This window comes from Lepidochelys olivacea, assembly GCF_965140295.1.
Source record: "Lepidochelys olivacea isolate rLepOli2 genome assembly, chromosome: 2".
NCBI classification, from domain to species: Eukaryota; Metazoa; Chordata; order Testudines; family Cheloniidae; genus Lepidochelys; species Lepidochelys olivacea.
The window spans coordinates 44,010,915-44,033,228 of record NC_140412.1 but is presented as its reverse complement, the minus strand read 5'-3'; the positions used below and the strand labels follow the sequence as shown (position 1 = coordinate 44,033,228).

General features: G+C 39.8%; 1 protein-coding gene across 2 annotated transcripts in view; it reads right to left on the bottom strand.

Moving 5' to 3' along the window:
- Window positions 1-22,027, bottom strand: part of VIRMA (vir like m6A methyltransferase associated) — a 35,596-nt gene extending 13,569 nt beyond the window's left edge. For both annotated transcript variants that reach the window (XM_084618372.1, XM_084618373.1), the window contains exons 1-13: window positions 21,959-22,027; window positions 15,410-15,525; window positions 15,073-15,159; window positions 14,168-14,216; window positions 12,966-13,134; window positions 11,810-11,932; window positions 10,983-11,276; window positions 8,522-9,671; window positions 7,036-7,527; window positions 3,788-3,942; window positions 2,106-2,188; window positions 1,381-1,474; window positions 691-1,235 (exon numbers count right to left, since the gene is read on the bottom strand). In XM_084618372.1, the coding sequence (XP_084474498.1) occupies window positions 691-1,235; window positions 1,381-1,474; window positions 2,106-2,188; window positions 3,788-3,942; window positions 7,036-7,527; window positions 8,522-9,671; window positions 10,983-11,276; window positions 11,810-11,932; window positions 12,966-13,134; window positions 14,168-14,216; window positions 15,073-15,159; window positions 15,410-15,525; window positions 21,959-22,021 (3,420 nt within the window). In that variant the 5' untranslated portion in view covers window positions 22,022-22,027. The remainder of the gene's footprint in view (window positions 1-690; window positions 1,236-1,380; window positions 1,475-2,105; window positions 2,189-3,787; window positions 3,943-7,035; window positions 7,528-8,521; window positions 9,672-10,982; window positions 11,277-11,809; window positions 11,933-12,965; window positions 13,135-14,167; window positions 14,217-15,072; window positions 15,160-15,409; window positions 15,526-21,958) is intronic.
- Between the last annotated feature and the right edge of the window lie 287 nt (window positions 22,028-22,314).

Below are 22,314 nucleotides of genomic sequence, written 5' to 3'. Positions count from 1 at the left end.
AAGTATAAACAGGCTCTTTAAAAGATTTTTGCTTTACAGAAGAAAATCATTCAGGACCAAATACTGCCCTCCTCAGATACTTGCCCACAAGTCTAGTGATATCAATGAGATTTGCAAGCATGTATCTCAAGACAGAATCTGGCCCTAAACTGCAAATTAAACTAATAGTCATCTCAACAGATTAGGTGTTCCTTTGTGGCCTAGCCTAACCTCACACCAGTGTAAACACAATCACAATGAGGCTGTTTATTTTTATTCTTTTGTTAAACATCAAATATTGAACATTAAAACTCCCACCTCTTCCAGTACTAATGTACACTGAAAAGTCCAAACATCTCTATGCAGCCATTTCAGCTCCTAGTTTTGGATACAAAAGCTGCAAGGTTAATAATTTACGTAATATAATGGGATACCAGAAAACTAGCTAGTTAACTAACAGACAAAATCAATATAAGACTGACTACAAACCTCCACTTATTTGGGAAGTTTAAAATTAACACAAAACATGCACAAATTCATTTCTGATGAACAATTAAATATACCTCAAAACAACCTATTTGATTACAAATCCCTTTTTATAAGTCTCAATCAACCCTTTTATTCACCTCGGTCTTCTCCTCAACAAGAACATGATCTTTAAAGGAAGTATGGACAATATTTATTAAATTGCTAATTTAATTAAAATCATACCTGAGTTGTTTGCATGGGCAATGGAAGAGGCAGCAATTCTGAAAGCAGTATAAGTCCAGAGAAAAATCCTTCAGGAATTCTCAAAATTGAAGAGAGGACCTCCTTTAACATTAAAGACCAAGTATTATTGGCCAAAGTTTCTTCTGAGATTGTAAGTTTTTCATTAACTCCCTGGGTAAAGGTCAATAAAATATCAATAATGTCATTCTGAATTTTTTGTTCATCACTATCTAAACGGCCTGAGAGAGGGATAGAACACAGAAGCATATGTAAAGAAACAAGTGCTGAAGGAACACGCATGTCTTTAAATTCAAAAGATCCACCTCTCAGGAGCTCAGTTAACATGGTTTTAAGGAGATTGAGTGTACATCGCGCCATGGAAATGGTAGTAACTCTATGAAGTGTGGTTCCCATGTTGACATGGAGCCTCCAAGGCTGAATAAGAATGCTGTTCAACTTTTGCAGAACACGAATGAAGGTGTCCATTCCTTCAGCAGAAAAGAGCTGAATAACTGCAAGGTTCCATTTAAGATCCTTCTGTTGACCTGTAAAAGCGCGGGGGAGGAACGAGGAATTAACTTTCACACATCTCATATCAATTATATTTAAATCAGACTTTATCAGGTGTGATTAAATAACAGATACTTAGAAGACTGGGTTTTATGTATCAGGAAGTGATCTGTAATATACCTTCAACAGGAGGTGGCGGGCATGCAACATGACAAAGAACACGGAGTGCAGTAAGAAGACCAACTCCTTCCTGTGTCATCAAACTATCAATATTCTATTAAAAAATAATAAAGAACATATATTACAATGGACTAATTTTCAACTAAGATATGCTTGATACATTACACTAACCTTTTTTTACTAATCTACATCATGTCAGAAGACTATTTAGCCATCACAATATAAAAAAAAAATTAAAGCCATTATTTGTTATAAAGACAGAAGAGTCAGAACGGCTATGGATCATTAAAGAAAGCTGGATCTTATTGACATTCACTCTTCCAGCTCTTCAAAAACCTGCTTCACTCTGTCTATGTTCTACTCATGGGCATGAATGAAGCTGCCAAATACTGATGCTCTTCAGTTGCAGAAAAAGCCCTGTCAAAATTTACAAACATACAATACTTTAGGAAAACACTTCAAACTGTCGCATTAAATTCCGTATGTCATCTTCTATCAGAAATTACTGCCAGATTGTTAGCAACTTTTAAGACTGCTTCCTCTTACATAATCAGCCTACTCCTTCCTTCTATTTCAATGGCATCACAATCTGCTATGGAAATCACAGACTTTGCAAATGTTGGACTGAGACATCAAGAATGGAAGCACAGATTGACTGCATAGGCAAAAGCTTTTAATATCACATTTCCAAACAAAGTAACATCTGTATCAAAAATTTTACTAACCTGTTTAATATATTCAATGAGATTTGGGATACAATTAATTTCAAATCTAAGATTTTTCAAAGGTTCAAGCCACTTGCAGAGCTCTAAAAAACAAGACAGAATATTTTGGTGAACAGAAAGGTCATAAATTAGAATTGTATTTGTTTTATAAACCCGTGCTTTAATTGATACAGAATATGCTATGCACTTAGATGAAATTTGCTAGGTATGAGCTATAGTAAGAATCATAAGCAGAAGGGATTTTAATGATCTTCATTAATATAATGAGGAAGAAAAAAAAATCACATTAAGGCAGGACATGCATCTGATTTGAATGCTATAATATTCAGCTCATGCAAGTTGGTGCTGAAATGATTTTTTGGCATATGACCATCTTATGGTTAATCACCTTCTAAATGGAATGAAAGTGAACACCTGGAACAGTGCTAGATTAGCAAGGCATTTTTCCCTTTCTAGGAATATTCTTGTGGGGAATGTCCCTAATGAAGAGATTTGTTCTAGAAACAATATCAATACACGTTATTATCTGTTAGAAACACTCCTGTCCCTGTTTTCATTACTCCTACTCATACACGTAAACAATTTGTGATCACTTTGTATGTAAAACTAAATTATAAATGCTTTTTTCTTATTTATTTGATATTAAACAAACACTTCTAAAGAAAACCCCTCATGGACTCCAGGGGCCGCAATTTCCTTTAAAAATACAATGCCAAAGCCATTCAGAACCAAAACAGCAGCACATTCTTTTCACGCAGACAGTCATATAAAATTGGTAATTACAAACCAAATCAAAATCTTCTGCTCCTTAAATGCCCAAATAAACCCCATACCCAGCCACAGGGCGTTCTCCATGAAAGTTCCTCAACTCTGGTGTTCACTTCCCTCCTTGGTCCACAACAACCTGGATTTGTTAACCTGCCAGTCTGGGGGTTCACAGGTGGAATAGCTGGAAGCTGAAGAATCGTTTATGAAGGATTTCATGATATGCCTGGGTAGAGTGACATCTGTCTTTGGGCAAGAGACTGGTAACTGGAAAAACTGATGAACTAAAAGTTTTGTATTGAAAATTTTTGGTTTCTAGTGGTGCCTTTTATGTTTGGAGGGGCCCAGAGTTCTGGGCTGGTGGGAGAAAAATTTTAAAAAACAGCCAAAGTAAGAATCAGCCACTGACTCCCTATTTTTGCTAAATCTTCCCTTCCTAATTACACCTCTACCCCGATATAACGTGACCCGACATAACACGAATTCGGATACAACGCGGTAAAGCAGCGCTCCGGGGGGGCGGGGCTGCGCGCTCCGGTGGATCAAAGCAAGTTCGATATAATGCAGTTTCACCTAGAACGCGGTAAGATTTTTTGGCTCCCAAGGAAAGCGTTCTATCGGGGTAGAGGTGTATTTCCAACAAAGAGTGCAAATTTCCTGCAATTATCAGATATTCTTGGTAATGAATATTACATAAAATATAAACTTGGAAGCTACTCAAGTTGAAGAACTCATATTAGTATAACAGAAAAAATTATAAATCTTTTCAATGACTCAACCTAATCATACACAGCTAAAAAGGGAACTTCATTATACCCATTGTCAAAACCAGATGATCATGAAGTACTAATTACCAACCTACAAAAAAATTTTCTATACATTCTGAACAATTCACTTGATAATGACACATACTGTACCTTGCAATTTGGTGTTATTTTCATCTGCCTTACAAAGCTTCAATAAAGGCGCTGAGTACTGTTCCAGCATTTGGACATCACTGGAAGACTGAACCACCAGCAAAACAAGTATGCATGCATAATTATAGGCAACCGACTTCTTGGACTTGGAGTCACTGAAAGAAGGATACAGGATTTTCCTCTTAAATTCTAGGCTAGCACACTGGATACTTGATAGATTTTTTCACTCCTAAGATTTTATGAATCTGCCTGCAGAACTCTATCTTCATTACAAGTTCACCTACAGAATTTTCATACTGTGGAATAAAAATCACTCTCTCTTTATAGAAGTTTTTGAAAGCTAGAACAATTGGCAAGAGATCAAAATATAATTAATATCTGGTCTGTTTGTTTTTTTTTTTTTACAGTAATTGCTACTTATATAGTTTATACATTTCTTATGTTTCCCTTTTTGAAATTTCAGTACTCAAAGAAAAGGGAAACGGATAGCATTGGCTATATTCAAGCAAACAGTGAGTATATTTTCTTACGCTGCTTCACTAGTGCTGTTCAAGAAAGGAATAAACAAATCTGCTCCTCAAGTCATAAGTCTCTCCAGAAAAACAGTGACATTTTCAAGATTTGGGGAAACTTGTGATGTGTGTGTGTGTGGGGGGGGGAAATCATCTCTTGTACCATATAGTCTCCAATCAGGAAAGCCAAGGCAAAGAATGAATTTCAGCTGGCAAGTAATGTTAGACACAAATAACGTGACTGGGCAACTAGTGAAATTACCACAGACAATAAAGGGTAGGGATGCATATTGGGAAAAGTAAAAATCACGTCAGAGATCTTCTGACCAATTTGAATGAATTCAAATCACCAGGGCCAGATGCTATTCACCCGAGGGTACTGAAGAGGGTGACCAAATGTCCCAATTTTACAGGGACAGTCCCAATATTTGGGGCTTTTTTTTTTTTTTTTAAATATGGCCTCCTATTACCTCCCACCCCCATCCCGATTTTTCACACTTGCTATCTGGTCACCCTAGTATTGAAGGAATTAGCTGAAGAAATCTTGGCGCCACTGGCAATAATATTTAAACTCGTGGATGACAGGAGAGGTCCCAGAAGGCTGGAAAAAGGCTAACATAGTGCCCATCTTTAAAAAGCGGGGGAAAGAGTCGGGGATCTATAGACCAGTCAGCCTGACTTTGATTCCTGGGAAGCTAATGGAGCAATGTTTAAAACATTAAATTTGCGAACACTTGGAGGATGAAGGGGTGACCACTAGCAGCCAGCATGGATTTACTAACAACAAATCATGCCAAACCAGCTTGATTTCCTTCTTTGACAAAGTAACTGGTCTGGTGGATAGGGGGAATGTGGTGGACATAATAAACCAGGACTTCAGCAAGGCTTTTGACACAGTTCCACATGACATTCTGGTAAGTAAACTGAAGTAATGTGGGCTATGTGGAACTACCATTAAGTGGATACATATAATTGGTTAAACAACTGCAAACAAAAAGTAACTATGAATGGAATGTGGGTTTGGAGGGAGGTTTCAAGTGGGGTTCCACAGGGATCTGTTCTGGGTCCAGTCTCATTTAACATATTTATTAATTACTTGAATGTAGGAACAGAGAGCATACTGATCAAATCTGCAGAGGACAGAAAGCTTGGGGGGGTTGCCAAAACTTTGGAGGATAGAGATAAAATTCAGAGGGATCTTGATAAACTGGAGAACTGGGCTATAGACAACACAATGAAATTCAACAAAGACAAATGTACGGTGCTACACTCAGGGAAGAAAAACTTCATGGCACCATGACCCCCTTCTGACAACAAAAATTACTACATGACCCAGGGGCAGCGGGGGAGAAAGAGACTGAAGCCTGAGCCCCACTGTCCTGGGTGGGAGGGCCACCCAGCTCTGAAGGCAGTGCAGAAGTAAGGATGGCAATACCACAGCCTCCCCTAAAATAACCTTGTGATCCCCCTGCAACTCCCTTTTGAGTCAAGACCCCAATTTGAGAAACGCTGGTCTCCACCGAGAAATCTGTAAAGCAGGGGTTCTCACGCTTCATGGCACCATGACCCCCTTCTGACAACAAAAATTACTACATGACCCGGGAGTGAAAGGGGAGAAAGAGACTGAAGCCTGAGCCCCACTGCCCTGGGTGGGAGGGCGAAAGCCCAAGCCCCATCATCCTGGAGGGGGCCAAAGCTGAAGCCCAAGGACTTCAACCCCAGGCCGGGGCCTGTAACCTGAGCCCTGCTGCCCAGGACTGAATCCCTCAGGCTTTGACTTCAGCCATGGGCTGTGGGGCTCAAGCTTCAGTTTTGGCCCCAGGCAGTCTAAGACAACCCTGGCGACCCCATTAAAACAGGGTCATGACACACTTTGGGGTCCCAACCCACAATTTGAGAATCACTGCCATATAGTATAGGCTAAAAGCACATAAAAGACCAGATTTCACAGAGGGAGACCAAATTTCATGGTCCGTGATGTGTTTTCATGGACGTGAATTTGGTAGGGCCCTACATATGAGTAAAGGCTGAATGAACTAGGTATGTTTAGTTTGCAAAAGATTAAGGGGGAACATAAAAACAGTCTTCAAATACTTGAAAGACTGCCATTAAAAAAAAAAAAAAAAAAAAGAACATGGAGAAAAGTTCTTCTCTCTTGCCACAGAAGGCAGGACAAGAGGCAATGGGTTCAAACTACAGCATAGCAGATTTAGATTAAATCTCAGGAAAAACTTCCTAACTGTAAGGACAGTAGGACAAGGAAAGAGACTGCTTAGAGAGGTTGTTGAAGCTCCTTCACTGGAGGTTTTCAAAAGGAAGCTGGATAGCCACCCATCTTGAATGGTTTAGACACAACAAATCCTGCATCTTGGCAGAGGGTTAGACTAGATGACCCTTGCTGTCTCTTCTAACCCTACGATTCTATAACTGGTTTCACAGGCAAACAGTAAACTTGGATAAAACACTGCCTAATACTTTATAATTTTTTAAAAAACTGACCTATAGTGAAACAACCAAACATTTTTCTTGATGACTATATAGTTTCTATGCTAACAGATATCTGATTTCAAAAGATGTCTGCAATTTCTATGCTGTAATTCTATTTTGAATCAATGGTAATTCTGCAAAACCATCAAAGCGTAAGGTTTTCTTTTGTTGTCTTCTACGCCATCTATTTCTTTACAAAGGGGACAGCTGGTTTATTCAAATAAGGAGTAAACACAAAAATACAATTACCCTAAAGCTTCTTTGGAATAGTATTCCATTAAAGTAATAAGACTTTGGAGGTTCTTCTCAAGGCTGAACACATGAGCTACAGCAGATCTTCCAACCGGGTTAAAAGTAATCAGGTAAAGGTTATGAAGTGTTCCCAAGAGGTCCGAATGGTCAGTTTCCTCACTGGCTGTGCACCGCTGAAAGTGGCAGAATAATTCTGAAATACACTGCAATGTCTGTGTTGAATGCAGGAGCCACAAGGCAAATGCATCATCACTGGCACCATCTGATTGGAGACCCTCTTCTTGATCTGGATCAGAAAACTGACATAGCGCTCTAATCAACAGGTTTGTTGCTTCATACTCAGACAGGAAGAAGAGGAGGCCCTTTTGTGACTGTCCCAGGAACTTCAACACATCTCTGACAGCCTGAAGCACACCAGGATGAGCACTTGTTATTGGAATGGAGAGTAGCAAGGTGATAGATTCCAAGAAATGGTGACTACGAAGGTATCTGCAGAAATGTAAAACAGAAGTATCTGTAACATATGATGATCTGCATACACAGAACATTGACAGAAAATAGATCCTCTGTATCTTATCCTATATTTTGGACCACCAGAATTCATTCTTTTGTATATTATAAGAAACTATATATTAACCATACTGAACCATGATGAAGTAGCAGAATTCTGAACCTTTTTTCCACAATGTAATTATAACTATGTAATGAGGATTAAATCCCCACTGAAATAAATAATGTATACAATAAAACCACACATTGACCACCACCACCAATGAGCAAAAACTTTAATTTTTGGAACAGTCTAAGTTTTGAGTTCTTGAATGCTCAACCTTAACGTTTTAATACTGCTAGTTCTTGAACTTAATTTCTCTTTAAAAAAAAGAACACAACTTCTTTAGGATTCCTTCTCTGTGGTTTTTTGTACATAGAAATGGCCTTTAAAAGGCATCTTTTGCAATATACATACACCCTGACCATTCAGTCCTTAGTCACTCTGCTGCAGCTGCCAAAGATGACAGTGAAGGATTTTGTGATATGGATGCCTCTCCACAGCAGGAACACAGTCTGAGACCATCAAGTACAAGCTCTTCTGGGGCAGGAATGGTCTTTTTGTTAAGTGTTTGTACAGTACTTTGCACAGTGGACCCTGATCCATGAACGGGGCTCGTAGGTGCTACCACAATACGAGTAATAAGTAGTAAGACGGTAACAACTTTTGGTTAGTATTAACATAGGCTTAACTGGAAACAACAACATAACTGCAATCCCATAAACCATCCAGTTCTCCCAAAAGCTTATTAAAGCAATCTGTAAGCCTCCACTAAAGGTATATTAGGAAAGTGAAAAATCTAGCAGTAACGTTAGTCACTGCTTTACTTTATTACCTATGTAGTCCACAAAACATGCGTAGGTACCAAACTGAAAAAAGAACCCAGTTCTGGTACCCAAAGCTGGTATCTAAAGTGAACCACAGCTCTCTTACCTGAAAAGGACTGGATAAGGATCATCCCTTTCTGGTGGTCCTGTAATGCGTGCCATTGTTGGAAAAGATTTTACTGGTGGCTGAATCATTGTATGTGGTGCAGTCTCCATCAAATGAAAGATTTCATCTAAGAGACTAACAAGTTTTTCTACTTCTCCTTCACTGATATTAGAAGATTCCAAAAGATGATCCATATCCATAGGTGCCTCCACATCGTTGTCATACTCTGGGTTGGTTCTCTCAAGTCCAAGGTCTGGTTCCTGCTCAGACTCCGTATGATTAGGAAGGGGAGGAGTGTTCTCTGCTAACTGGTCACCAAGCTTTTTAATGTCTGACAGAATCTCATAAAAATGGCATTTCTGAAGAATTGCAGAACCTGCAGTGACCACTCTCACAGTCTGATCTAACAGTATGAGCTCCAAGAGTTTCTGATAACCACTTTTTTCATGTACCTCTAACCCACCTCTTAAAAACATTTCCATTCCCTCAGTCATGCTGATAACACTATCCAAAGCTTTAAAAGCATTAAGTTTAAGGGAAGATGAAACATGATCTGCAAATAACAGTTCAAATAATGCATTAATAACTCCTGCATGCAAGAGTCCCATGATTGCTTGAGTCCCACATTCTGCTAGTGATGACACCAATTTTGTTCCAGCTTTAAGCTGTCGAACATTCAAAGCAATGGGCTGCCTGAGAGCTACCTGCAAGTTTAAAGCCTGCATTGTCCAGTCTACTAATTGGGTAATATAGTCTTGTTTTGTGTTCTTCACTTGCAAGTAACTTAGTCCTTTTGTTATTAAATTTGGAATTTCTTCTAAAGCTGTGACCCATTTTGCACCCCTTTCTTCCTGATATAATTCCAGGAGTTCAGTTAGCTTAACTGAGGCTTCTACTAGCCCTGAATTTTCCTTGTCTGGATCTTGATCCTTTATCTTACCAACTTCAATCTCAAATATGGTCTTGTAAGGACAGTTAAAGTACAAAAGAGGTCCAAGCTCTCTTTCAAAAGGCTCATATGTCACAGGTGGCACTGAGGCTAGATCCTCAGGAGTATATTCAATATCAAAGCTTGGATACTTAAATGTTTCACGTTCCAGATCAGCAATTCCATCTTCATCACTTGAAATCTGTTCATAGCCATCATCACCTGCAAGAGAGTTTTAAGTTTAATTTAATAAATAAATCAGTTATATCAAGCCCAGTTTATGAACTTCAGAGAACTACTCAAAGTACAAAAGTAACATACAAATTTTTATTTGGAAAATATAAAATATCCAAAACACTAAAAGATTTCTTTCTACTACTATATGTGGAAGTCAAAATTAGTAGACTACTCTTTCTCAGAGCGCGGCTGCAGCACATCCATGAATCAGGAAGCAAAGAATCTGTTTACTAGAGTGAGAAATCCAACCACAAAATGATAGTTCTAGACAACAACATTATGTAACAGCAGCAGCATATATCATAATTACTCTTTTAAACATCTCTGATTACGAAAGGCTGACACGATAAGAAAAATATCTGCTAAAAATCTCTCCCTGATAATTTTATTTAGGCTTAAAAAAAAATCTTTCCATAAACCTAGCTGTCTCTTGTCCTTCTCAATGTTCACTGCTTGACTGCTCTTCTCTGCTGGAGTCCCTATGAGCCAACAGAACTCCTTTGTATTCTTTGAAATGCTGACATTCCACTGGAATGTTGGCACATTGGTACAAACCATAGCAGGTCCATGGAGCAGCAGTGGAAGAGTGTCTTGCTTCACGCACCTGGCAAGTTAGGCATCAGTGAAGTAGTTAAGCAATTTTCAAGGCTGGGAAGCATGGATTATTTTAGGTCAGATAGACATATATTAATTGGTCACTTTCCTGAGAACAGAAGGGGGTTCTTGGGCATTGGTGAATATCAACCTTCCCTTCTCCTTTCTGTGTATTTTCACATATCCTTGAAAATTCAGTCTAATTCCTTTCCAAAATATTCAGTCCTCCATCATGTAATTATAAAAGTATAAAAAATTATAATTGTATTTGTTTTTCAGGGAATATTGGGGGGGTTATATTTTAAGAAAATAAAGATTATTGAGTTGTCATAGCACAGGGTTTAATACCAGCTATTTTTAAAGTTCCTTGTTCACTGAATTAATTTGTATATTTATCAAGTCAAAGGTGTAAGATAGTGTTGGTAAAGCACACATACACCTTCACAGTTACTGAGATAGAAGAATCTGAGTTTTTATTAATAAATAATAATTTACATTTATAGTGCCTTTCTTCCACGTTCTTTACACATTGAGAAAAAGACAAGATAAGTGACTTGCCCAAACATCACACAATCAGAGCAGCGGTAGAGCTAGGATAAGAATCAGATCTACTCACTCCGAGTCATCTGCTTTAATCTTTTGACTACATTGCATCAAAAAATTCTATAATCTCAGTCATTTCTATTTGTGTATATTACTCACCTTCACCCTCCTCTTCCTCCTCACCTTCCTCTTCTTCATCTTCCTCCTCCTCCTCCTCCTCCTCGTCTTCTTCCTCAGGAATACTCTCTACTGTATGGCCATCCTCCTCATCCTCTTCCTCATCTTCCTCAACATCCACATCTTCCTCCTCATCCTCCCCTTCTTCTGGCTGCTCCTCCTCTACCTCCCCTTCATCCGAGTACTGACCTTCTTGGTGAACGGATGTTCGATCAGGAGAAATTGGCTCAAAGTAGTCCTCTCTGTGATCAACATCATCTTCCTTTTCCCCAGCCACTGAAAAAGTAAGGGATAAATCTCATTACTAAATCCAGTAGTTAACAATGTTCACAGGTTTTGTGGTGTGAACAGTGAAATTAGAAAAATGTTTTTCAAAAAGCATTCAAATGCTTTTACTTAACATTCACTACAATTATTTACCTCATTAGAATTGTATTTACAAAAACAGTTCTATGCACTTTTAATCCATAATAAAAATGTATAGACTACTACTTGGATTCTGTAGTCCTTATGCAGGAAAAAATTCACTGAAGTCCACGGAAATTTTGCATGGGAAATAGAGTGCAGGATCAGGCACTACAGTGGTCTATATTTAATGTTTCAAAAGTTACTCACTTTTACATTGAATACAGTTATTAAAAATGGCACAGCAGAACCAGGGGTTCTCCTACCAGTCCTACATCTGCATTGCTTTTCCTAAAGATGAATCTGTCAACATCAATGAAAGCAGAAAGCTCACCTACCATTTTCCCCCCTCAATATCCACTGCTGTGCAGTAGACAGAGAATAAGAATCTACATTAGCTATACCTGTCACAGGCATGGGCTCGTCTTCATCATCGTCAGGAGGTGGAGGGCCTGGAGGAGTCCTTGGTCCCCTGGGCTGTGGTCTTGGAGGGCTCCCATTGAACTGATCTTCTTTCTCCCCATCAACTATATTTTTGTTTTTTGAAAAAAAAAAGATTTTATTTTGGGGGAGGAGGATGGGACATGTAGCACATTTTGCAACGTGGGTGCCAACCTTGATTATGAAGCACCCTTCATGTAGCATATGCACCATCATCATCCAACATCTAAGGGGAAAGTTAATTAAATGGAAGGTGCCCTCATGCTGAAACCACCCTTGCTGAAGCACCCATAAAAATTTAAAGCCACTGGGTGAATTAAAAGCTAACAGAAGTCACTGCTTATGAACAAAGATATTTCTTACATAAACACTGAGTTCAAGATTCATTTTAGAGTTTTTTTTAATCATGTTACAGTGCAGATTTGTATTTAGCCACTTGATTATTTGCTTTGAATGTGTTTAGTAATACTATAAATCTACCATGATTAGTTAAAATTATTTAAAATCCAATATTAATCTGAAGCTGAATGTTTATAGTACAATAGTTATATTTCTACAGTAAAATGATTAAACATCTGAACAGTGCAGTTCTCTCCCTAATTCTGAAACCAGTACGGAGGCAGAAACGGAAACCTGTTTGTGACTGCTGCACAGGGTCACTCTGCTGCTGGTACCATCAATCACTCTTTAGCAACCTGGGAGTCACAAACAGAAGGCTAAGTAAAAGGCTTTCCTTCATGTCCTTTAACTACTGCTTTGTTCATTAACCCTCAGTTTTGGAAGCAGTGATTTTAGTCACCGACACTTTGACTTAAAAGTTTAGCTCATGGGAAACACAAATTAATTTATGTCTTCAGCTGCACCCTTTCATCAAGTACCTTGTGATGAATAAAGTTGCTCTCAATAAAAGCATTAGAAAAAGGAGAGGAACTTATTAAAAAATACTCTACCTAAAACCTACAAAGAGATAACATGGAAAGAGACAAAAATTTACAGCTGGATAATTAGATCCAATGAAATCTCAGAATATGAAGATTGCTCTTTAGCCACTGGGATAATTAATTTTAATTAAAGAAAAAACTTTTGCTGTCTTACTTCAGATAATTCTGACATACTTACCATGTTTTGGGTTTCTTTTCAAACCTGGTTGTTGCTGGGGAGGAGGTGGTGGTGGTGGAGGGGGTGGAGGAGAATCTCTGTCATGACTTATTACCCTATCAACTGATCCATATATTGCTAATGTCAAACAGTTGTACCAGCCTCTTAGGACCAATCCATCCGTGTTGACCTAGTTTGTAAAAGAAAAAGCATCTTTAAAAAACTCAAAGTGAATTTGAGGATTTTTACTTAATTTTAAATTGCTAGTTCTGTATGGGTATATACTTAAAATACACACAAGAAAAACTGCAGATTAATATATTTTATATCTATTCAAGGTTTTAAAAAATTGACCTACTGATTATACCACATGAATAATTTTACAACCAAAAGAATTCATAACAACACATTGTCAAAGCCACTAAATCCAGTTTATTCAAATATTCATTGGGGCAGATCGCACTGGAATGCATCAGACAAACATAATAGATATGCTCAGATGTAGGCTACAATCATCAATAACAATTCTGCTTTATAACTGTCAACACATTATTAAATTACTTAAATAAGAGCTCTATGTAGCTCAAAAGCTTCTCTCTTGCACCAACAGAAGTTGGTCCAATAAAAGCTGTTACCCTCACCCATCTTGTTTCTCTCACAAATTATTACTGATATGCCTCTGTATTAGTAATAAGTAATCTGAAAGGAAAAAGGTTAAACCCTCTTTATTCTTCACATATTTGTATACTTGTGATGTTTGATTTTAGCGTTTTCCATATATGCAGACTGAGACCAGTGACTAGACCCAGACATGAAGTGGTTTGGCTCTGTCAAAATGAAGCAACCCTTATCTCATACCCCTTCCATTTCATCAATCAGGCCAAATTCTGAGGTGAACATTCACCAAGATGGCTGCGATCAGCCGGTTCATTTTCATTAGTAAACTTAATAGGAGCTACTCAGTGATCAACACTTTTGAAAAATCAAGGCACTCATTTGGAACATAACTCTAGGCTAATTTTTAAAATCATGGCCCTAGTGTATTATACAATTGAACTATATGGATTAGCTTTGAATATGAGCTCTCTAGAGTAGGGTCTTCCCCTACAACTGCTTTGCATAGTGCTAAGCACACTAAATAGCAGCACCATGGCATTCAAATAGCAGCCACACAGGAAGAAGAAAAACATTGAAACTATAGCATAAATAGGTACAACAATTACCTTTGCATTGGGTCTAAAGATAATTGAAGAGTTCTCATCATATTCAAGGCTGTTAAATAGAACACAAACTTATTTTTCAATGTTTAACAAAAGTCTTTTACACACAAAGTATGGACATTTCTGTATGTGACCCTTTAATAATACCTTATTTTCACCTTAAGTGAAAAAAAGAACGAGACTTCAAGCCAGTATCAAAACACTATACAATATCTATGCTTATCAATTTAGGAATGTAAAAAGCCCAAAGGACTTTCAATATACATTGACATTAAAGGGACACTGTCAGTTTAAAAATTGCGGTTGGGATCTTCTACCCAGACCCTTCAAGCATACACCTCTCTCCCCTTACACAATGAATGAAGAGGGGGGCAACTAGGGTTCATGCTAGGGAAAGAGTAGAGAGAGAGAGAGGCAAATATGGAAGCACAGATAGGCAGGACTGGATGTACATGTATCACCTAGTCTCACAGATTTTCAGGAATAGATAAATTCTCAAGCTGTACTATCTTTTCTACAGAGCCATCTCCCCCCACAGAAATCTTAAGCACATCCACAAACAGGGTGAGGTCATGGTGGAGGGAAAAATGCTTGCAAACACAAAAGTGTGAACTTCTGTTATTAACAGTATATACAAGTAAGGGCCCAATCCTACAAACACTTATTACGGACCATAATACTTATTAACGTGAGTAGTCCTATTACAGAGAACAGGGCTACTCAGTGAAGTAAGTATTATGGCCACTAATTACTATCAGACCCTAAACCTTTATTTTAAAAAATAAACTCCTTTGGAGATTTAACAATACTGTGTTGAATTTCTCATTTCTACACACCAGGAAATGCAGCATATTCTTCTATAGAAAAACTCTTGAATGTATGAAGCACATGAATTCGCAAATTCTTACCTTCCCAGCCTGTCAAAAACAGGGGCACTTGGCTTGCTGACATTGTTGAAAAACAGGTCTAACTGAAATGTATGTGGGGATGTCTCTCTGTTGATAAAACAGAGGGAAAAATTAATCCTGTCAGGCTTCCCTTAACCAAAACAAATAAGACCCGAAATCTCTAACATATTATTGTTTAAAACCTGAAAGAAAATACATATATTTACAAAATATACATATATTGCATATTCAGTGAATGCATAAGCACAGGCTACCTTCCTACATTGCAGTTTTTACTGTGATTCACAAGTCCCAAACAAAATGCAAGGAATGTGCATCTGAATATTTTAGGACTTACCCATAAGCTCTATTGTCAGGCAAACTTGTGTGAGCTTTTACTCCTGGAGGAATGACACGTACTTCATTTATGTAAACCACACATGGAAAACGAACTACATCTATATTGGTACTTTGCTAAAAACAAAGAGTAAACAAAAGTTATAAAGCTTGAAAAATACTATATTGTTTTTATTTTACATTCCAACCTATTTATGTACCCTCTATTTAAAAAAGCACCAATTTAAAAATGTCAATCCTGATAATTTCTTCAACTTATTATTGTGACAATACCTAAAATTAATGTAAATGAAAGGGTTGAGAAAATCTTTTTTTTTTTCAGCTTGTACATTTGAAAGCTTCATATAGAAAGTTTCACTGTTTCCCCTACAGAATTATTTCCCTTTTTATTTGTGAGGACCTTTCAAACAGCAACAAGGAGGAGAAACATTTTGAAAATGATAGTAAACAAATATTGACAAAGGAACTTAAGTTACTTTCAGAATTCACTAATTTTCAAGTGGACAGTGCCACTTTAAACACTGCCAAGTTTATTACAGTATAAGAAATAAAATGTGCTCCAATTTTAAATATCAGAAGGTTTTTTTTTTTTTTTTAAGAGCAGCTGACACTGTTGGAGAGATTAAAGACTACAGCCAGAATTTTGTGAGAGCTACGCAAAGATACTATTTGGTGCTGACTTTTCTACCTCTGCAGCAGCATTTGAAAACTTTCAGGCACTCCTGACATTTCTGCTGACATCATATAAGTCAGGGATGGCAGAGATCTTTCAGGCCATTCACACATCAGAACAGAGATACGTTTGCACAAAGAAAGATATAAACAAAAACAGAGATGTGATGGCTTCCAATGTATTAGAAACTGAAAAATAATCAGAGTTTACCAAAGTAAAAAAGACTACCTCAGCAAACCACAGACACTGATAATTGAAAGTCTCCTTTCACTAAACTGTATATATCCTCATGAGACACATTTATAAAACAGGAAAAATATATTTATCCGTAAATACCAGACAATGGGCAAGGAATTAAATTGTGTTTCTTACACATGAGCAGTTACTTTCCCTGAAGCTCGTAATCACATTTCTCATTAGAACAACTTAATACTATATATCCACTAGCCTGCCAATATATTAATTGCCTATCAACACATTCTAAAAAGTGGAACTGCAGTTAAAAGATTTTAAGAAAACAGGAACAAAGGGAAACTAGATAGCTAATGAGACTGCTTATGGGATACAAAATCTTTCATGATTATGTCATCTGTTCAAATCAAACTCTGGTCATTAGTATCTGCTGACTTTCCAGTAATCAATGTGAAATGAATTTATAGCTTCATTCAAGATTCTACAGAACAACCACACTGCACAAAACCACCACTATAACTGAATTCCTTGTAGGAAGTCTTAGTAGAAAAGCCAAGGATTAAATGATTATGAACATTTAACTAAATGTCTTACTACTAGGGCCCTATCTACACTGCAGACACTACTGTATTTGGAAACTGTTTATAAAACATTTTCAGACAAACACAACTGTATCATTAATGGGGAAGAGGGAGCTCATATTGTTAAAATGGTTTTTAAGAACTATTTTAGATACAAGAATGATTTTTCTGAGCTGTTTTAACAAAGTCCACACTAACAAACAATGGTGCACTAAGATGACAGTGCAAAGTGCAAGGTCACACACTTAGGGCCAAACAATAAGAATTTTTGCTATAAGCTGAAGACTTATCAGTTGGACGTGACAGAGGAGGAGAAGGATCTGGGTGTATTGGTCAGTCACAGGATGATTATGAGCTGCCAATGTGATGCAGCTGCGAAAAAGGCTAAGGCAGTCCTAGGATGCATCAGGGAATGTATTTCCAGTAAAGATAGGGAAGTGTTACTACCATTCTGCAAGGCACTGATGAGACCTCATCTGGAACACAGTGTCTGCAATTCTGGTTTCCCACATTTAAGAAAAGATTAATTCAAACTGGAACAGATGCAGAGAAGGGCTTCTAAGATGATCAGAGGAATGCAGAACTACTTTACAAGACGAGACTTAAGGAGTTTGGCTTGTTTAGCATGACAAAACAAAGGCTGAAGGGTGATATGACTGCACTCTATAAATACATCAGAGGGATGTACAACTTTTTGGCCTGAGGGTCACATTGGGTTTCCAAAATTGTATGGAGGGCCGGTTAGGGGAGGCTGTGTCTCCCCAGACAGCCAAGCATGGCCCGGCCCCCGCCTCCTATCCGTCCCCACCGCTTCTCACCCCCTGACAGCTCCTCCAGGACTCCTCCCCCATCCCAACCCCCCTGTCCCCTGATGGCCCCATCCACCCCCGCCCCTGCTCTATGTCCCCTGACTGCCCCCCACTACCCCATTCAACCCCCCCCCTTCCTGGCTGCCCCCCCCCGAGACCCCTGCCCCATCCAACCCCTGCCCCCCATGCTGAACTTCCCGGCTCTCTATCCAACGCCCCGTGCCCCCTTACCCTGCTGCCTGGAGCACCGGTGGCTGGTGGCACTACAGCCGTGATGCCCAGAGCACCGGGTCAGGCCGCGTCTCTGCAACTGCACTGCCCAGCTGCCCAGAGCGTTGCACCAGCGGCACGGCGCGCTGAGGCTGCAGGGGAGGGGGAACAACAGGGAGGGGCTGGGGACTAGCCTCCCGGGCCAGGAGCTCAAGGGGCCGGGCAGGAGTGTCCTGCGGGCCAGATGTGACCCGTGGGCCCTAGTTTGCCCACCTCTGGCTTAGACAATCTTAAATATAATCATCACAAGTGCTTCAGCTACAATTTAATGTATGGAGTAAAATAAGTATCAAAACGGTGTGCATGTGAGAGAAAGAAACTCCCATATGCAGATCTACTCTAGTCTACTCACTCATTTAGGAAGAAGGATCTGTGGAACTTTTTGACAGAGGATTTCGTGAAGGGCAAGACTATAACAGGGTTCAAAAAAGAACTAGATAAATAGGATAGATCCATCAACGGCTATTAGCCAGGATGGGCAGGGATGGTATCCCTACCCTCTGTTTGCCAGAAGCTGGGAATGGGTGCCAGGTGATGATTATCTGTTCTGTTCATTTTCTCTGGGGCACTTGGCATTGGTCACTGTCGGAAGACAGGATACTGGGCTAGATAGAGCTTTGGTCTGATCCAGTATGGAAGTTCTTATGTTCCAAACTTCTTCTCCTTGTCCAGATCTATTCTTCCCCCAACAATCTTCTATTCATTGAACTTTTTGAAACTTTGCACTTTTAGAGAGGTAAGGGACTGATTGTGTACACAGATTTGCAGAGGGACAATAGAGTTGAGGTCTGTTATTTCTCACCTCTATATATTATTTATTTTAAAACATTTTTGCTGTTAGCAAGCATGTTACCTCTGGAGACACAAATCCACAGTTTGAGAACTGCAAAACTAAACATCTCTGATGGTACTTCTAGACTGAGAACTGAGTCCCATTGGGTAGATAGAAAGATTAACCTAAATAATCTATACAGAAGCCTGTGGAACCCCGTAAAATTGGGTCCCTAATCCATAAACTACTGGAACTCATTTACAAAACTTTTCTTAAACATTACATTAATATATTGTCTCATACTATAGAATTAGAATTTATAAACCCTATTCCATGATGAGATAGTTTTAATTAAGATACATTTTAGCTCAAAGATACCTTTAGATAGGTTTTTTCCTCAAAAAGCATTTTATCAAAAAAAATCTGATTTTTTTTTAAATCATTGATTTTTATCCACCCTGGTTTTTAATCACCGTTTACACATGCCACAAATGTATTCAGTGTTCTAGAAAATGCATGTTTCCATGTTCCTTAGCTTCTAAACTCTTTAGAACAAGAATGGGCTTTTTGTTGTGTGTTTCTACAGTGCAATAAGATTGTCCCTAGCCACTACCATAATATTAACAGTAATGATAAATAACAATGAGTAACTAACAACACATTATCAAAAGCATGTGCACCAGACAGACCATCATTTGTATGCAACAAATTTGACAATTTTTTTGCAAGCACAACTATATGGCTGTATGGACAAAAGGAAAGGGTTTATGAGCACAGGGATTGCTACCCCAGATCAAACTTGATCTCTACCTAGTTCAGGATTTTGTCTGACAGTGGCCAGTCCCAGATGCTTTAGAGGAAGGTGTAAGAACCCACAGCAGGTAGATGTGAGGTAATCTGATCTCATCCTGATCTCTTATAATTAGAGACTAGCTAGATCCCTAAAACAAGTTTTAATATCACTTCCAAAAACTATTAAGTAAGAATGGCCATACCGGATCAGACTAATGGTCCATCTAGCACAGTATCCTGTCTTCCGACAGCAGACTGTGCCAGATGCCTCAGGGAGAAACAAACAGAACAGGGCCATTTATTCAGTGATCCATCCCCTGTCATCCAGTCCCAGCTTCGGGCAATCAGAGGTTTAGGGACACACAGAGCATGGCGCTGTTTCCCTGGCTACTAGCCATTGATGGACGTATCCTCCATGAACTTATCTCATTTGTTTTTCAAGCCATTTATCGTTTTGGCCTTCAAAGTGTCCCTGGCAACGAGTTCCACAGGTTGATTGGACACTGTGTGAAGAAGCATTTCCTTGTTTGTTTTAAACCTGCTGCCTGTTGATTTTGTTGGGTGACCCCTGGTTCATGTGTTACATGAAGGGGTAAATAGCACTTCCTTATTCACTTTCTCCACACCATTCACGATTTTATAGATCTCGATCATATCCTCTCTTAGTCGTCTCTTTTCTAAGACAAACAGTCCCAGTCTTTTTAATCTCTCCTCATATGGAAGCTGTTCCATACCCTTAATCATTTTTGTTGCCCTTCTCTGTACTTTTTCCAATTCTAATATATTTTTAAATGGGCTAACAAGAACTGCAAGCAGTATTCAATATGTTAGCATACCACTGATTTATATAAAGACATTATATTTTCTGTCTTACTATCTACCCCTTTCCCAAAGGTTCCTAACATTCTGCTAGCTTTTTTAACTGCCACCACACATTGAGCAGATGTTTTCCGAGAACTATCCACTGTAACACCAAGATATCTTTGAGTGGTAACAGCTAATTTAGACCCTATCATTTGGTACATATATTTAGAACTATGTTTTCCAATGTGCATTACTTTACATTTATCAACACTGAATTTCATCTAGAACATATGACCGGCCATACTGGGTCAGACCAAAGGTCCATCTATCCCAGTATCCCATCTTCCGGCAGTGGTCAATGCCAGGTGCGTCAAAGGGAATAAACAGAACAGGTCGTCATCAAGTGATTCATCCTGTCACCCATTCCCAGCATCTGGCAAACAGAGCCTTGGGACACCATCCCTGCCACTTTGTTGCCCAGTCACGCAGTTTTGAGAGATCCATTCGTAACTGTTCACAGTCTGCATTGGACTTATCCATGCTAAGTAATTTTGTATCATCTGCAAACTCACCACCTCACTGTCTACTCCTTTTCCCAGATCATTTATGAACATATTGAACAGCACTGGTCCCAGTACAGATCCTTGGGGAACTCTGCTATTTATCTCTTTCCACTGTGAAAACACTAAACACTTTTATTTTAAGACCAAGGTGACAGCCATACAAATGTCCAATCTCTTTTGAATCTAGTTAAATTCTCAGCCTCAGTGACTTCCTGCAGATCCACTTTTGACAATTTCACTTTTAACATCATGCTTGCTTAAAGATACATCTCTCCCACACAAAGTGTCACCACATCAGGTGACACAATCACTGACAAAATTCTCTGCTACAACAAAAGTATCTTTGCAACACTGAGCTTCTGTCTGTAGGGTTACCCTCTGAGACTAGAAGCTTGGTACATCCACACTATGCCTACTATGCAATGGGACACACAGGACATATGAGCCTAAATGAATATTCCCCATCTCCTCATTAACTGCTGCAAGGAAGAGATGCACCATAAGCTGCAGAAAAGCACTTTTGCTCCTGACTTCTCCCCTCATTCTCACTCTCATAACCTTATCAAACTGCCCCTTTTATCATTCCTCTCCCATTTCTCCATCACCCACCCCTTCAACTTCCTCCCCTATCGATTCTTCTTTTCTTACTCTGCTACCTCCTCATTAACATCCACCCCATTTCTACGCTGCCTGTCACCTGCACGACAAGCCTTGCTAAAGCTTATGGGGCAGGAAATATTCACCTGTTGTAGCTACAACGCATTAAGCATCTGACCAGGCCGGGGCTTCACGGTGTAATACGAGGGCACTGGGGGTGTCTCCTCTGCATGCTTATGCCTTGATGGCCCCCCTACGCGGATCTGGAACAGGCAGCGTCACCCGCCCAGTCCTTGTCCCTGCCCCTCTACAGCCCACCCCTTGGCTCGCCCCCGCCTGCACTCTCCACGAATCCTACCCCCACCCCCAGCCCGCTCCAGCCAGAGTCCCCACGCTCTTGAGCGGGCCAGCCCAAGGGGAGAAGGGAGGATCTCTCTGCCTCCCTCTCTCTTTCTCTGAGGGCAGGTGTGGCTCCGCGGGCCCCGCCCGCCCAGTACCTCCGCGCTCTGGTGCTTGAAAGTGTCTAAAAACAGCAGCTCGGTTGCGGTGTCCGCCGCCATCTTTGCTCAGCAGCAGCAGAAGCACTTCCGGGTGAACGCAAGCGCTTCCAGGGTCGCTGGAGGCGCCTGCGCCCTCCGGCCCCTCCCCGGAGCGCGCATGCGCCCGCTACCGCGGCTGAGGCCGAGTGAGTGCGTGGATCGCTACGCGCCGGGGAAGGAAGGAACGCGCGGGCAGAGGCGCCGCAGGAGCGTCCTTAGGCGCGCGCAGCTGCCTAGGGCACCATGAAATTTGGGGCACCAATGTGTGCTGCGTACGCGGCAGCCCCAGCCGCGGTGCCCGCGGGCTGCGCCCA